Source organism: Corylus avellana, chromosome 9, assembly GCF_965113065.1.
Source record: "Corylus avellana chromosome 9, dhCorAvel1.hap1.2, whole genome shotgun sequence".
NCBI lineage: Eukaryota > Viridiplantae > Streptophyta > Magnoliopsida > Fagales > Betulaceae > Corylus > Corylus avellana.
Window position 1 is genome coordinate 4337588 of NC_142498.1, and position 17640 is coordinate 4355227.

The following is a 17640-nucleotide window of genomic DNA, read 5'->3' on the forward strand; positions in this document are numbered from 1 at the left end:
ATGATATGGTAGTATCCATCAGCTCTTAAATTTTTTCTTCTTTTAATAAAGGCTTATCCAAGAGCTGAGCACATGTTAGCTCAATAGTATGGAAGTGGGATAGAAGATGAGTATGTAGCATTACTCTAAAAGTTGTAAAATAGTTGTAAAATAATGGTACGTGTAGCATTAATCTAGATTATCAAAACATTTTGCACAAAAAATGTAAATAAAAGTTGGGGGAAAGTACATTTACTATGTCGAACTACCAAGCAATTTGTAATATTTTCAACACCCCACCCCTCCACCCCCCCCCCCCCAAATGACAAAAGTATCCCTAATAAAAAAAAAAGTAAAAAATAATAAAATAATAAAAATAAATCTATAAAAATAAAAAGACAAATTCAAGAATTTTTTTTTTTTTTTCATTTTTCTAAATTTTTTATTAGGAATATTTTTGTCATTTTTTGCACAAAAATAAGATAATATAACCCCAATGGTAGTTTTGGTTGAAGGGAAAAGGGACATTATAGTTTCAAACAAAGCAATAAATAAAACACATATTACTTATTTCTCATGTTATTATAATTTGATATAATTTAACTTTGTTCTGTTTAAAATCTTACACATGCACACATATTTTTCACTTCGATCTTAATAGGTCAAAGAAATTAGATAGTATTTTTTTTTTTTTTTTTTATAACTGTGTTGTTGATAATAATAACAATAATAAAAATAATTTAGCATGAAAACTAGTTGTAATACTGATAAGAGTTTTAAGCTTCGATCAAGTTTATGTATTGTTACGTGAATATATAAATACAAAAAATAGATATTATGTATATTACGCGTTTAAATTGTAGGAAAAATAAAATATTGGTCAATAGGTTTTAATACTTTAAAACACACTCTTCGTCAATTTTCCCATCAAATTTTCTAACGTAGTTTTTACCAAATCCGTAGGTAATCAAGCAAGGACCGAACTACGTATAGGCCAAGAGGGGGGACATTGGTTTTCAAATTTTCTCTTAAATTTGTTTTATTAGGTTAAAAATATATGTATTTTTAGGCTTAAAAACTAAGTTTAGCCATTATCAAACTTAAGCTTGACCTCTCATTCATACTTTTACCCTCCAAATGAGAAACCCTAGTTTTGTTCTGATCGTAAAGTCACACACAATTACATAATAAAATAGACAGTTGGACACATCATACACATCGGTCCCATGAAATTACAATTATATCTAGAAAAGAAAAAAAAATGCCTCTTCCAGCCTCCACCCCCATAAAGAAGGGGCTTGGAGGCAGCCCTCCATCCCCACACAAGAAGGGTGGAGGTCAACCCTTCAACCCCATAGAAATAATTTGAACAGAAAAGGAGGGAAAGTAATTTTTAAAGTGATCATTAAACCCTAAAGAGTAATTATTATTTTTTTCTTTTTTTAGAAACTTAAGGAGTAATTTTTAAATAGGTTAAAACTTAAGGACCAATTTTTAATCATTCCTTTTTTTTTTTTAATATATATATATATATATATATATATATATATATATATTATTCAAAGTATTCAAGCCCATATGAAAGAAAGAGTTGACAAATTTTTTTTCTCTGTTATGAGTTGGAGGAATCTATTCAATTGACGTGTGTTCAAAATTCATATGATTCTCTTTGTTTAAAAATATATGCAAAAAAATTGTATATGAAAATCACGTGCATTTTAGACAAACGCCAATTTTAAAGAATGGGATGGAAGAAATTTTAAAGGAAAGCTTTGTCCAAAAGAAAATGAATGAATAAACAAACGAACAAATAAGAGTAACACTACATTTCACATTCATTTAGTCATTTATCAAACTCATGTCATACCGATTGATATAATGTGTTTAAGTTGCTTATACATGTCAGCCGGCGTGACATGGGTGTAAAGAGTAGCATTATTCAATTAACAAATAAAATATACAAAAGTAATCTTACTCTTCACGCTTATTTCATACCAGTTGATGTGGCATGATAAATGGGTCTAAAAAGTCACTCAATATACAAATAGATAAAAATTCATTGGGCCACCAATCAGTGGCGGAGCTAGCATTTTGTTTTAGGGGGGTCAAGATTAAAAAAATAAAATAAAACAAACATTATTACAAAAATATAATTAAGAAAATAAATAAATAAATTCAAAAAAAAATTATTTATTATTTAAAATATATAAATGTATCTTGCAATTTATTTTGTCATGCTTAACATTAATTTATTCAATTGGTCTCAAGTCTCTCAACGAATTTTTATATTTTGAAATATATATATATAAACAAATAATTTAAAATAGTAATCTAAATATAAAAGTTTACCCAAACAAACAAATAATGAACCCCTTTGGCTCGGCCGCCTCCAATTATTATTTTCTGTGTGTGTGTGGATAGACTTCATTGATGCTCATAACATCAATGCCAACCTACCCAACTCCATTAGTCAGAAGAAGGTAGCTCTTTTTCTGTTTTTTATTTTTAAATAATTTGAAAATGAGAAGATATGAGGATGAGATTCACAAGGCTAAATCCAAATTCCACCCAATTAGAGAAAGTAGTAGATTCACAAGACGTATCCCTCTTTCCCTCTAAAAATTCCAAAAAAAATCAAAATCAGGAGGCCACGTATTCCTTCTTTCTCTCTTTTTCTTTGTTTTAGAAGATATGCAGATATGGCAAAGATACACACGACAGCAACATTGTATAGCTTTACTTCTAAGACAAAGAAGTACAAGAAAAAAATAATTCCTACTTCTAGAATAGAGTACGTAAGCAAATAATACTATATTTTTTATCTCACAATTTTATTTTATTTGAAAAAAAAAAAAAAAATCAATCAAGACTACCACGTTAGCATTATAAAATAGTTGTAAGATAAATGTTGATTAAGACTGACACATCGGCATTGTAAGATAAAAATATAGTATATAGCATTTCTCCATCAAAACATATACTATATACTCTACTCAAAATATAGTATATTGTGAGTCAAAACTCATGAAAGCAACAGAAGGGGGAAAACGTTTGAAGAACATAGACTCCAAGGGTGGTGAAGTGTGAAATTAAACACTGCTTACCCTAATCAACTCCAACTCTTACAATATATGTATATATATACTATTTGATGCAGGATAATATTATGAATTGAAATGGTTCCATTTTCATGAGGCATCAAAGTAAAAGCATATTATAGATTTGGCAAAGTGCTGTACCTGATTATGAATCTGATAGCTCAATTGGGTCCCCTACAAACAAGGAAAGCCCCATCCCACCACCAAAAAAGAAAAGGGTAGAGAGCCCAAAAAATATTAGAGGAAGAATAAGCTCTTTTACCCTAACCTGTATCTAGATTTAGAAATAATTAACACCTATTCGAGTCTTAACATCATAGCTCTCTTTTTGCTTCTGGATTGGATTCTGCTGCATGAACAGGGTTGCTTGTATCTTTTGGTATAATGCTGCCTTGAAGTCCCCCTACAATAGTTTTTAGCAATCAATAACAGTACATATGATATTAAACAAAAGAAGAGAGAGAGAGAGAATCATGGCTGAAATCCTGAAATGAATGGACAAAGATCTTCATTTCATGGTCAGGATTTAAAGTTGGTACATCTTACGGTGTACATAATGCCACATTATTTAAATTTTTTAAGAGACTTATCAGCGTTGAGATCATGTATGAAATGGAGAGGATCCTATTCCGAAATGAAGTATTTCAGCAGGTGTTTTAAGATAGACTGATTTTAGGTGCCAAGACAAAGCAAAGTTAACGCATTCATGTAAACCAAATTGGATGTCACTTTTCATTCTGTATCAAACAACAGCACCTCAAAGACATGGTCATTGGGCAGGAAGATCACCTGATGGTGTTGATGTTTGATCACCCGAGCCACCTCCATGATTAGAAACACCACTGGTGGATAACCTCCCACGAAACTCCCGAGAAAGTGCCATGTTAATTGCCATGCCTCCTGTTTCATTGTCTCCACCAGGCATGCTACTTTCACCAGCTGGCCTTGCAGTTGATTTGGGCGAGAAGGTTGTTGACCAAGAGCCTCCGTTTGATCCAGCTAAGGCCATTATAACATCTGCCTGAAATATATATTTGGAAACAAATAGTGATCATGTCATGTCATGCAGAAGTAATTATTTCAGGTGCCGTAATAGCATAAAATCCAATGACATGAGGACCACCTAAAATCCCCAGGAAACCGAGAAGCATGTACCAAATACCCATGGAATTGAGATGCTCCTCTTAGTTTTGCTAGCTTTCAATTCGTCTGTTTCTTGAGAAGTGTGCTAAATGTAAATAATTCCAGTATTTAATATACAGGTACAAAAAGTAAATAATATTGCAAATTCTCTTTGAGTTAGTATTCATCAAGGACCTTATTTTTTGATAAGTAATAATGCATTAAAGAGCACAGAACGGTGCAACCTAAGTACACAAAAAGTATACAAGAGAGCAACTAAAAATGGGAGAAAGAAGAAGAGAACATAAGAAGAAAATCAGGAAAATTGATCACTAAGAATACAAGCCAGCCTACAGTCCAAGATGGAGCTATTTTTTTTCATTTTCTTTAGCAACCCTGTGTTCTGCTGATTGTTCAAGAACTTTCATGTTCATTATTTAGTATCAACTTGGAGAAACAACAAGCTACGCCAAAATATATGTATTCGCCAGTATCTTGAAGACATTGAATAGTAAATTTCATCCCATTGAAACCCACCATATCATGACAGAAATGAAAGAAGACAAACCTAAGTGAACTGAATATGGACATCAACAAAACAACTATCGTATCCAAAAGAGGAAGTAATAGGTAAGATTCCCAAGGAACCACACAATAATACTGGCACAAAATGGATGGTAAAACTTCTGCAGCTTGCATGATTTACCCTTGCATGAAGAACTAACGAATAATTTTAGGCCCTGTTTGTTGCAGAGTAAAACTTTTTCTAGAAAATGTTTTCCCCCCTCTTAAATGTTTAGGGCAGCTGAATTTTTTGTTAAACCGAAAACATTTTCAATTGACCAAAGAAAACAAGGCTAGTGGAGCATCAAATATTTTACACTTTGTTTTTGTAAAACATTTTCGGCCAACCAAAGAGAACAAAGACTTCCAATACACCACCGCAGCAGAAAACAATGTCATCTTAGTCCCCATCCCCATCCCCACCACCACCAAACCCACGATCAACCCATTGGCTCCCAGCGCGGCCATGGTTGTCCCCGTAACGTCAAGAATGATGATAACCCGCAGCCCAACATAGCGGCTTCACCAGAGTGCTAGAGCCCACGCAAGGACAATGACAAACTCCACTGCAATAGTTTCAGAGCCGATGAGGTGGGAGAGCATGGTGAGGGTGGTGCTCTCCATGGACATGATGGTGAATGTCTTTTGTATTCACATGGAGATCAATTTCAAGTTCATGTGGCAGAGGGAGAACCAATACAACTCGAACAGTAGTGGGTTCGTCAGTGGGGGGAGGGTCTTGACCAATGCACATTCGGTGGAGCACCACACCCAGGTGAAGCTCAAGAAGCAGGGTCTAGATGTCAAGTACTTGACCACGGTGTTGGCTATTGGGACCAAGTGTGATATCGGTAATGGGCAGGTGCTGATTTTGGGCGAGGGGGGAGACAGTGATGGTGGTTTTTGGTAGTGTTTTTAGAGCATTTTCAGGTTCCAGTTAAACACTTGAAAATGTTTTGTAGACCATTTTCAGGTTTGCAACAAAACACCAAAAATAGCCAGTTTTCTTTGAAAACATTTTCCGACATAAAACATTTTATGCCAAGACAAACGGGGCCTTATACAATTCAAGAAAAGCATGATGCACCTGAACCAATGAAGCGCCAAAATAGTTTTCATAATAAGCATAATGAGACATGAGTAGAACTACTACATTTAAGACTTTCATCAGGAAGATCTAGCAATATGGGAGGATTAGACAAATCAAGAGTACAAGAAGAATGTGTAAATGCATTACCGGTACTCTAGTATATCAAGGTTGCTGACATTTGGCAAGCACATGTTTTTAAGAGAAGATTTAGACATGAGAATTAGTAATGTGAATAAGCAATTCTTGCCTTAAAAGTATCCTGAACCATGCCTCCTAAACATCTCAAGTACCTCATGGTGCATGATTGTGATTGTCATTGTCTAGGAAATTCGACAACTTCCAGATAAAACATATATTTATAAAGCTTAAGCAAAAAATTTGTTGCCACACATTCAGTGCCTGTATTGGGTAGTGAATTCTTAGCAACAGCTGTGGCCCTACAACAATGAAGGGATGAAGTCATGAATAACATGATTTGCTTATGCATCCTACAGCAGTGACAGGGCCATCCAGTTAACTTAAGTTTATGTCCTACAGCCATGAGCTTATGGTGGTACCTATGAAGTATAGAAGATGTTCCAATTTGATACAACTACTGTGCACAAAGCACGGTTCTCCAAGCATCCATGGTACATAACATGCTGGGATATGGGCAGATTGTCTTATTGACACCAGGGAAATCCTTATAATAAGGGCAATGAGAGCCCAATTTCTTTTTTCATCAAAACAACCGAGTACAAGGACCTGTGCAAGTAATGACAGACACAAATACAATGAAAGACCTTTTCCAGTAATTTCCAGCTTTGATGATTGAGATACAGGATATGTGGAAGAAAGATCAACAAATAAATTTCCTAAAGTGATTTGACACCATGGGCTAAGGTTTTGTTGAAAGAAGCAACATGAAAATGAAGTTACTTCAGCACAAAACAAGCATGTTCCTGGAGTGCTTAACATGGTTGTTTCATATTCATGATCTATGGATATCATAACAATCCATGAGAGAGATAATGATGGATCTTCCTTAAAACATAACAAGACTTTAAACAGTTCATCAACAATTCCCATCATCAGATGTGAAGGCCTAAAAAATCCAACACTCTTATGAATCTAAGTGCAAGCCTGACACAGTATTTACTTCAGTACTTGTGTTGATGATTTGAGAATAGCCACACATACATTTCCAAAAACTTTAAAAAAAAGTTTTGCACTGCAATTTATAGACTAAGTAGTGCATTTGTGGATGCAGATTCTCATATTTAGCAAAGGAGTTCTACCGGTATAATTCTTCTGCATGCAGATTAGCAAACTTAGTAGTTAACTACAACCTTGGAAGTGCCAATAGTGTGTTTTGAAAGTGAGCATCATAAGCTGAATAGTACTCAGAAGACACAAATTCATAACAATTGCTGAGACAAAGCAAAACAGGAAACTGACTGTTAAAAGACAGTTAACCAAAAGATATCATTAACTGGTTTTCTGAGTTGAAGAGAAGAGAAGAGAAGAATAGAGAAGAAAAGAGACGAGAAGGAGAGAAACTGTCTTATTCCATGATTTTTGTTCCATTCGCTTACATGGGTTTAAGGCTCCGTTTGGATTTGCGATTTAAAAATGTGCGAGTTGAAAAGTGATTTTTAAAAACACAGTTAAGCATTTGGCAAAATCACAGTTTAGACTTTAAAATCGCAGTTTAACCTTTTAAATTGTGCGTTTTAAAAAAAATATTCTTACCTGCGATTTGAAAATGCAAATTTTCTACATTTTCAAATCACACTATTTTAAAAATGCAATCCCAAACAATCTATTTTCTACGATTTAGTTTAAAATTACACTTTGGGTTTAAGAAATCGCAATTCCAAATGCACCTTAAATAAGAGAGGAATACAAACTTATTATGGAAATGAATTATTAGGAGATTTCAATCATAATAATAGAAATAAATAAAAGAATAAAATCATGTCATATCATAAGTTTTCGTCTTCAACAATCCCCTTCAAGCGGAGGCATAGATGTCTCGCATGCCCAGTCTGCATAAGCCTAAAGGAAGAGCACTACTAGTCACTAGACACTCCCTTTCAGGGACGGAACTAGAAATTTTTATCGACATGAGCCAAAGTATAAATGAGAAAAATATTAAAATAGGGGGGCCAAAGAGTGAATGATAAATATATTAATATTAAATCAACATATAAAAAATAAAATTAGTATCTATTAGTGTTAAGAAAACATAAGCAAAATAATTGTTTCTTAAAATATTTCAATTTTAAATTCAATCATCTATTAAAATGAAACTCAACATTCTCCTAAATTTTGAAAATCGCCTATAATTGAATTGGGGAGCAGTAAGCGATTAAGAAAACCTTACTCTATGAAAAAACGCATTCTCCTCGTATGCACACTGCACTCTAGAAAACAATATGGATTTTGGAGAAATACGTAGGGCATCCATGGGTTTGGGGCGTTATGGTCATATGAATTTTCTGGTTTGAGAGGCCCAATGTATTCTTAAAAATTTTGGATTGTTTTTATAGATCTAGGCCAAACAAAAAATTGTGGACTACTTTCTTTTGAGCCCCGAGGCCAAACTAAATTTTTTTTTGTCTCAAATGCAAAATTTGAAAGTAAAAATAATTATAAAATTATAAAACCGGAGGTGGCCATGGCCCACCCCAATCTATGCGTAGTTCTATCTCTGCTCCCTTTGTCAAGATATCCGCAAGTTGTTCTCTTGTCTTCACATACAACGTGCAGAATATACCTACTCTTAAGTTTTTCTTTAATAGACAGTCAACTTCAACATGCTTGGTTCGATCATGTTGGGCTAGACTGTGAGCAATATTAATTGCCGCATTGTCACAATACAATCTCATAGAATCCTTGTAATCAAACCCAAGCTCTTTCAAGAGTATCTTCAACCAAAATATTTCACACACTCTATGACTCATGGCTCTATATTATGCTTTCACACTGAATTTGGCAACCATTTATTGTTTCTTGCTATGCCATATAACTAAATTACCTCTCATAAATGTACAACATCCTAGCATGGACCGTTGATCCATAATTGATCTTGCCAATCTATATCCATATAGGCTACTATTTCGAAATGATCATGTCGAGAAAACAACAATCCCTTACCTGGTGAGGATTTTAGGTAGCAAAAGATCCAGTAAACTTCTTCCATATGAGGCTCTCATAGAGAATACTTAAATTGACTCACCACACCAACATATGTACTGTCTGGGCGGGGGTGAGATAAATAAATCAACCGGCCAACCAATCGCTAATATCTATCCTCATACAACAGAGGACTCTCACTAGCTTCTCTCAGGTTCTTAGATTATCATTGGCTTTACATCTAAGCAATCATCCTTCCATGAAAAGGTCAAGGATATATTCCCGGTGGGAGATAAATATACCATGTTTTGACCTTGCTACCTCAGTGTCCAAAAAATACTTCAAATTGCCTAAGAGCCTATTTGGAATTGCGTTTGAGAAATAGAGTTTTTAAGTCAAAAAGCTCTTTTAGGCTATGTTAGAAGAATTAGGGTTTGAGTCATTAGGGTTTTGGGGGTATTTTAGTCTCTATGGTATTTCCCTAATCCTATATAATAGGATGCTTGTATTAGGTTAACATAAGTTGAATAATATAATAGCCTCCGCCTTTTGTGTTTAAACCGTTCATACAAACTATAACATGGTATCAGAGCTTGTTTCGATTCTTGGGTAGTTTAATTTTCTTCTTGGTGGCAGCACTGCCCGTGTGGGCTAACCCACACGGGCAGTACCTTCAAAGAGCTCCAAAGAGTTCCGTAGAGCTGTTTTGTTCTTGTTTTATGGTGACCGGAACTCCTTCCAGTGAGAAAAAAATATATATATATTTTGTTTGTTTTTGATGTTCTGTGATGCTGGCCGGATGGTTCTGCGGTGGTTTTCTGTCTTGTTTGAAGCGGCCGGAGTGTTCTGTGGTGGCCGGAAAAGTTGCAGCGGCCATCGGGAAAAAAAAAATATTCCGACGATTTGATGCTTTTGGTGTTGAAACGTTACTGTGTGGCCCTCTATTGATTCTGTAGTTGCTGTTTTTGAAGTGGCCGGAGTGTTCTGTCTTCTCCGGCAAGTTCCGGCGAGCTCCGGCAATGGTCCGGCGAGCCTCCAGTGACTGTTTCTGTTATGTTTTTCAGTGTTTTTCTTCTGTTTTTAGGTATTGCCAGCCTGTTCTGTGTGTTTCCGGCCAGTTTTGAAGCCCCGACGAAGTTCCGACGTATGTCCAGCGAAGCTCCGGCAAAGTTTTTTGTTTTTCCAATATTTGTTTTTCGGCGAATCTTGTTGGTTAATCATGTGAAAATTTGTTGTTTGTGATTGATGTATCCGACCGGCCTTGGATTATCCGGCGAGAACCGATCAACTGATCGATGCATCCGACCGGCCTTGGTGTTTTTCGGCGAGAACCAATCCCAAGATCGATGTATCCGACCAGCCTTGGATTCTCCGGCGAGAACCGATCAAGTGATCGTTGCATCCGACCGGCCTTGGTGTTTTTCGGCGAGAACCGATCAAATGGTTGTTCAAGTTACCAACGAGTTTTCGACCGGCGTTGAAGTTTTATTTAATTAACTTGTGTGGTCCAAGCAGTTCCAGCTTAAGGGGGAATGTTAGAATATGTTTTCTAGTTGTTTTTCGTTTGCTTGTATATTCCAAGCTGGATTCATATGATGTATATGCTCCAGCTTGAGGGGGAGTGTTAGAAGAATTAGGGTTTGAGTCATTAGGGTTTTGGGGGTATTTTAGTCTCTATGGTATTTCCCTAATCCTATATAATAGGATGCTTGTATTAGGTTAACATAAGTTGAATAATATAATAGCCTCCGCCTTTTGTGTTTAAACCGTTCATACAAACTATAACAGGCTAAAGCTTCATTTTTAAACTTTTGCCAAAAGTGCGTTTTGGCTATTTTTAAGCTTTTTGAACCCTTAAAAGCGCTTTTAATTTTTTTACCAAACGAGTACTTTTTTCTTCAAACGGACTTTTTGAGTGTTAAAAGCACTTTTAGGCCCATCAAATACGATCCCAAACAGGCTCTAAGTCTTTATTTCAAGCTCGTTGGCCAGAGAGTTTTTTAAGTATTGTATCTCCTCATCATCATTTCCAGTTACTACAATATCATCAACATACACAATCAAAGATGTTACCTTTCCTTGAATGGAATGCTTAATAAAAAAGTGTACGATTAGCTTGACTTTGCTTGCAACCAAATCTCTACATAGCCCAGTAAAACCGCTCGAACCATGCTCTAGACGATTTTTTAGGCCATACAAAGTCTTCTTTAGTTTGCAAACTTTTCCCATGGAGAATGAATCTTCAAGCCCATGAGGAACTTCATGTATTACTTCTTCTAGATCTCCATGAAGAAATGCATTTTTTACATCAAATTGGTGCAGAGGCCAATCCAAATTTGCTACTACAAAATGTAGAACTCTAATTGAGTTCATCTTTGCTATTGGAGCAAATGTTTCCTCATAGTCAATCCCATAAGTTTGTGTAAAGCCTTTTGCAACTAATCTGGCCTTGTATCATTCCATAGAACCATTGGGGCCTTATGCTTGATGGTGAACACCCACTTGCATCAACTTTCTTCCCATTAGGCAATTGAACAAGATCCCACGTATTGTTTTTGTGAAGTGCTTTCATGTCTTCTAACATTGCTGCCCTCCACTTCGGATCACTGCCTCATGTAGCTTTCTAGGAATAAACATATATGACAATTTGGACACAAAGGAACAAAATGATGGTGAAAGGCGCTGATAGGAAAGAAAATAAGATATGGGATGGTAAGTGCATGACCTAACTCCTTTGCATTGTGCAATAGGAAGATTCATATTGTCGACAACAGGTCTTACAGGATTCATATTATGGATAAAAGTAGTATTACCCGAGTCAGGATCAATGTTTGGCATGTAGCATCAGGGAAGTCTTACCTTTCTCAGGTAAACTCTTGCTGCACATATGACTTATTAGTTGGTTCAGTAGGAGACTCCTTAGTAAGCCGTTGTTTCTCTTGCTCTAACATAGGAGTAAGGACAGGTAACAAACTCAAAAACCCAAAACCCCCTCTTCACTCAAATTCTCCACCTGAAGAGGAGGTTGGGTTGAGGAGAAATATGGTTGTGTTTCAAAAAACGTAACATCCATCGAGACATTGTTTCACGATGGGGGATGATAACATTTATACCTTTAATGCGTAGGAAATAACCCACAAAGACACATTTGGGGGCCCAAGGATCTAATTTACCCCGAGTTGGACCATGAATATGGACAAAACAAACACGTCCAAACACCTTGGGAGAGTCTCCATTTGAAGTAGAGAAAGGTGGGGAAAACACTTCAAGGGGTGTTTTGAAACCTAAGACCGAAAAGGCACCTATTAATGATTTATGCAACAGTGAGTAAGGTGTCCCCCTAATAAGATTAGTATATTATCTTTCCTCGACTCTTACTATATAACATGGTCGACTGCAACGAAGAGAGATAATTCAGCCATCCAGCTCCACAGTTGTAATTTGGAGAGTTAGATTCTCACTATGAGAGGTCACATGACTCTCTACCCCTTTTGTGAGTTTCTATGGTCTAACTCGATTCCGCCATTTTGAGTTCAGACATCAAATCAAATAGCTCCAACACACAACACTAGGGCTCAAGTGAGATTACAAAGCAATAAAAGGAATACTAGAATTTTTTTTGATAAGTAATAAAAGGAATACTAGAATTCAACCATCAAAAACTACTAATGAATCAGCATCTTTTTTCTTTTGCTTTTTTTTGGCTAAACGGCTTGTAGTTTAGGACTCTTACCTATTGTTTGGCAAATTGTTGAACAACTTGTCTTTTTGCAAGGTCTTAACGACTGATCTTTTGGAAGAACTCTGTACAGCATGTCGTTTTCCAACATCGCAAAAACAACTTCCTAAACAAAGTCTTTGTGCGCTGCTGCCAGAGAGCAAATTGCCGCCGCCAACACCAAAATACATTGGTAATCCTCAAAAACTCCAAAAAGAAACCCCAGAAACCCCGACAATCCAGAGGGAACAACCCTTCACGTTCAATTCGTCAAACTGAACAGTGCTCGCCAATTGATCGTCCCGCCAAATCTCCATTGCTCATCGGTGGTGCGACCCAGATTACGCCGAGCAAAGCTTTGTCACAGCGTTCACGTGGGTTGCACAGTCGCACTGCCACAAAGACATGGGTGCAAGACAGTGCACCCAACCCAGAAGGAACTCACAATCCAAAAAAAAAAATTCAAGAACCCAGAAGTCGCCAGTTGAAGAGAATAGAAGAATAGAGAAGTGAGAAGGAGAGAGAAATTGTTTTATTCCATGATGTTTGTTCCATATGCTTACATGGATTTAAATAGGAGAAGAATACAAACTTATTATGGAAACGAATTATTAGGAGATTACAATCAGAATAATAGAAATAAACAAGAGAATAAAATCATGTCATATTGGTAGTTTCCATCTTCAACATTCTGCACACCTAATAATAAATGTCAATAATTCAAGCTCCTCTCTGGAGTAGTTTAATGTTGCAGCTCTGTCCTCTAGTGGTCAGTCATATGTACAAATTTCCACTAGAATTTTGACTCGACATTATTATTATTGGACCCTAAGCAGGCCTGCTCTAAAAACTACAATAAATGAAAACATAAATCAGAAGTGATCTTCCAACAAGCTTTGTCCAAAAAATTAACAGAAAATATATGGGTTCATGAGTTCGAAATGCTGTTATAAATCCTGTACAAGCATTATGAGGTGCACATTTAGTTGTGCATTGCAAACTGCAGTAACAATAACATGAGTACAGCTGGGAAACAAACTCACAAATCCAGGACCATGTTTCTTTATTAGCAGTGGATATATGGATCAATATAAACCTCATATACGTCTGCTGTTTTATAGATCATGCTGCCTCTGCATTTCTACAGACAATGGCAGGCAACCGTGATATGTTTGAGCCAAGTTAATACCAATCAACTATGTACTTTTCCCAAATGACTCATCAACATAAACCAATTTAGGTCCTTGTTAAGCTAGCCATAAGCTTATTCATGTAGTAGACAGTAGAATAACATACTTGCTTAAAGCTTATTCATCTACCTCACAGTAGAAACCGGAAACATTAAACAAAGATAGCCACTGTTGGTAGAAAACCAGAAAACAAACCTTGTTGGGATGGACATCATCAAAAACATGAGCTTGACCGCCATAAAATATAGTCATCTGCCGACTAGCAGATGTTGACCCAAGTCGACTGCAATCAAAACACATACAAATACATGGTGTCAAGAATCCAACTTCTCTTTCACTCTCTCCACATCACCACCCAAAAATAAAGTGAATTAGATACAGAGAGGAGAATAAATCATATTATCACATTTACCCGGGAGGAGCAGAAGATTCTGGCTCTAAAACGTTAGTCCCAGACTTCTGTCTGTTGCCACTTGGCAGCACAGCAGATGAGTTCCTCTCAGAGGCACCACTGGTGGCATTGATGGAACTCAAAATTCCAGGGCCTTTAATTCCAGTTCTAGATCCTTCATCAGCAGCTGATTGAGAGATAATTGAAGGACCAGCAGTGGCATCCCTGACTCTGTTCGAATGTACCTGATGCAGGATAGGTGCAAATTGACCCCCACGTGGTGGGTACTGCATGGCAGGGCCAACATTCATAGACATAGGCCGTTCCCATTTGGAAACATTAGCATCGGTTCTACTGCCTGTGGGAGGCTGAAACACAAGAGAAGCAGAAGTTGGCCTCAGTGACTGCATGCCAAAGAACACTTCGTCGTCATTGGACCTTCTATATCGCTCCCCCCCAGCTCCATTTCGGAGTAACTATATCAGAACATGACTAGCAATGTTAGAGAATATGAATCCATGTATGGGGTTCTTTGGCTTGTTTAAGAATGGAGAAACATCAATCACTATAATTCACACCTTAATCAAATGTGAGTTCTCGAGAGAGTCATGGTCTAAGATTCCATCTCTAGATGACCCCATAAAAGCAGAATCGGGATTATTTCGCTTACTTCCTACTATTCTGTTACTTATCTCAGGCCCAGAAATATCACTCCTTGGACCATAAAATGGAATCCCCTCGAGATGATTTCCAACCTGTCTTTCTATTAAAATTGATGAGAAAAAGAAAATTTAATTTAGACACCAAATCAGGAAAAAAAAAAAAGAAAAAAAAAGCAAGCTTTCTTAAATGTGTTTCAGCAAAACAACCACCACAACTAAGCTTCGAGATTAGTAATGCCCACCAATTAAGGTCAAAGTTGGAAGGGATCAACTTAAGGACAAAAAGAAAAATAACAAAAACAAAACAAAGCATGCATATCATCATAACACAATGGCTAAGGGGCAATAATAAGATGCTTAATTCGACTACTCACTTGGTAATCAGAAGAAACTATCAAAGGAAAAGAATAAATTGCCTATAATATACATTCAACATAATTTTATTCATCATGATTTACACCAAACCACGTTGCAAAGGAAACACTAAACACTAGATACAAAATTTAACAGAGATGTTTACAAAAAAAAAATGAATATAGAATAAAGTCAAGTCCGAAAGAAAAAAAGTGCAAGACAATAACAGATACAACAAACCCGTGTAAATAAAGTAGACACAGAGAGAGAGCCTAGAAAGCAACCAACCCGCCACTGACCTCACTGAAACAAACCCGTATCAAAGACACCCACCCCACTCCGAGACTAAGAAAAGGAGAGATATCCTTCCTATATCACCAGATGAAAATCAAGACTATCCACTTGATTACACGGACACACAACACAAACAAGAACACAATAACTCCCAATACAAATGAAATAACCCGTGAAACTACAGAGAACCAAACAACGTTTCGACATTCCCAGATGACTCTATAAACTAGAGAAAGAAAACATCAAAAATAAGAAAATCAAAACAAAACCACCCAAAATACAAAGGAAAAAACCTGTGTAAGAAAACCCAGAATCACAGAACCACCCTTGGAGCTAAAGAGAAAGGGAGTCAGATGAAACAGCAGTTGAAAATCAGAAAAGCAGAGTGAAGTGAAGCAGAGGTGTGACAGAGTGAGTAACTAACCAGAACCCAGATCAGAGGTGGTAGAGATGAGCCCTCGGGCGCCACCGGAGGAAGCCCCAATAGACGCCGAGGCCGACGGCGAGTCGGCGGCTTTGGGGGAAAAACCCACAGGCGAATCGGCGGGCTTCTTCATGCCAAGAAAGTCATGGAACATTGGCTTCGCTAGTTGTCGTTGTTGGCCTTGGCTTGCACTGTTACCGCTAGTGTTGTTGTTGCTGGTGTTGGCATTGTTGGGCATAGTTTGCTGCTGAGCCATTACTTGTACGGCCATTTCCTCCTCATCCCCATATTACTCTTCTGCAGAGCTTCTCTCTCTCTCTCTCTCTCTCTCTTAGGGAGAGCTCTTCTCCTTGTCTGGTGAGAGAAACTAGAGAGACCCAAAGAAAAAGACAGCACGATTTTCTGAAAAGATAAAAAAATAGTGACAGCCAGAGAATCAACAAGAGCTTTGTTGGAGAGAGAACAGAAGAGAGAGAGAGATAGAGAGCGAGCAATAAAAAGCAAAAGGTTCTCTCCCTCTCTGACTCTCTCTCTCTCTCTGTGTCTGAGTCTTTGGTTGTTTTTGTTTTGAGAATAAATGTTTGGCGTGGGTTTGTGTGTTTATTTATTATGCTTAATTATGATTTTAAGAAATTACTTTCCTTCTTTCTTATTTTTACTAAGAAATTATTTTTTAATTAAGTTTATTAAATTAAATATTTTCTAATAAAATTTGTTATTTTTATATGTAATTTTCTAAAAATTAGATTGTGTATTTATGTGGAAAATAATATTTCTCTTCACATTCATTTATTACACTTATTTTACACTATCTGATTCGACATGTTTTAAACAATTTCTCATATTAATCACTTTAAAAAAATAACAAAACAGAAAGTCACGTAAAACTCGTCAATGTAAAGTGAAGAGTAACATTACTAGTATGCGTGTAGTTTTAAGATTGGTTCTTATTTTGTCAAATTGCCTTACCTTCTTTCTTATTTTTACTAAGAAAGTAATTTTTTAAATAAGTGAAAATTGAAAGAGATAATACTAAACATAGACTACTCTTAAGATATTAATTTTTTAACATAGATCAAGGAAATGAAAATGGAGATTGACCTTTTGAATTAATAGAAGATATGTGAAGAATATTATTAAAAATGTAAAATACAATAAAAAGATTAAAAAAATAATTATGAATTAGTTAACTGTGAAAAATTACTGTTTTTATCTTTAGTTATTGAGGTTATTAAGTGCTCAATAACCGTTATAATAATGTTGGAGGATTCAATTATTTAAAGGAGTTCACTTTCCGGTTGGTAGACTATTTTTTAACTTATTTTCTTACAAATCTACTATTTTTCCTTCAACCTTGAGTTTATTAAAATTAAACTCAAAATTTTTGAAACTTTTACTTCTTATTGAAAGAACATAATTTTTGAAATTCGGATAGAAAGGTTACAAAACTAGAAATCAAAGGTCCAATATCTTTCTTCTTTTTTTTCTTGGAAAAAAAAAAGAAAAGAAAAAGAAAAAGAAGATTACTTCCTTACTCTATTGTGTATAAACCAATAAAATAATTTGACAATCCTAATTTTCAGATATTTGGTAATAATTGATGTATAACATATTTTAATATAACAAAACTAAAGTGT

At 35.9% G+C, this 17640-nt stretch overlaps 1 protein-coding gene across 2 annotated transcripts; it reads right to left on the minus strand.

The window, feature by feature from the left end:
• Positions 1–3143: 3143 nt before the first annotated feature.
• TIFY8 (TIFY domain protein 8) lies at positions 3144–16559 on the minus strand. 2 transcript variants are annotated; one of them, XM_059603874.2, is made up of 6 exons: positions 16004–16556; positions 14848–15032; positions 14291–14745; positions 14074–14161; positions 3867–4098; positions 3144–3480 (listed from the first exon to the last, which is right to left on the minus strand). In XM_059603874.2, the coding sequence occupies exons 1-6, from the start codon at positions 16272–16274 to the stop codon at positions 3392–3394; spliced, it is 1320 nt and encodes a 439-aa protein (XP_059459857.1). In that variant the 5' UTR covers positions 16275–16556; the 3' UTR covers positions 3144–3391. The 2 variants fall into 2 exon arrangements, with proteins under 2 accessions (XP_059459857.1, XP_059459859.1); XM_059603876.2 differs by lacking the exons at positions 3144–3480; positions 3867–4098 and adding an exon at positions 4115–4305 and having other exon boundaries at positions 16004–16559.
• Between the last annotated feature and the right edge of the window lie 1081 nt (positions 16560–17640).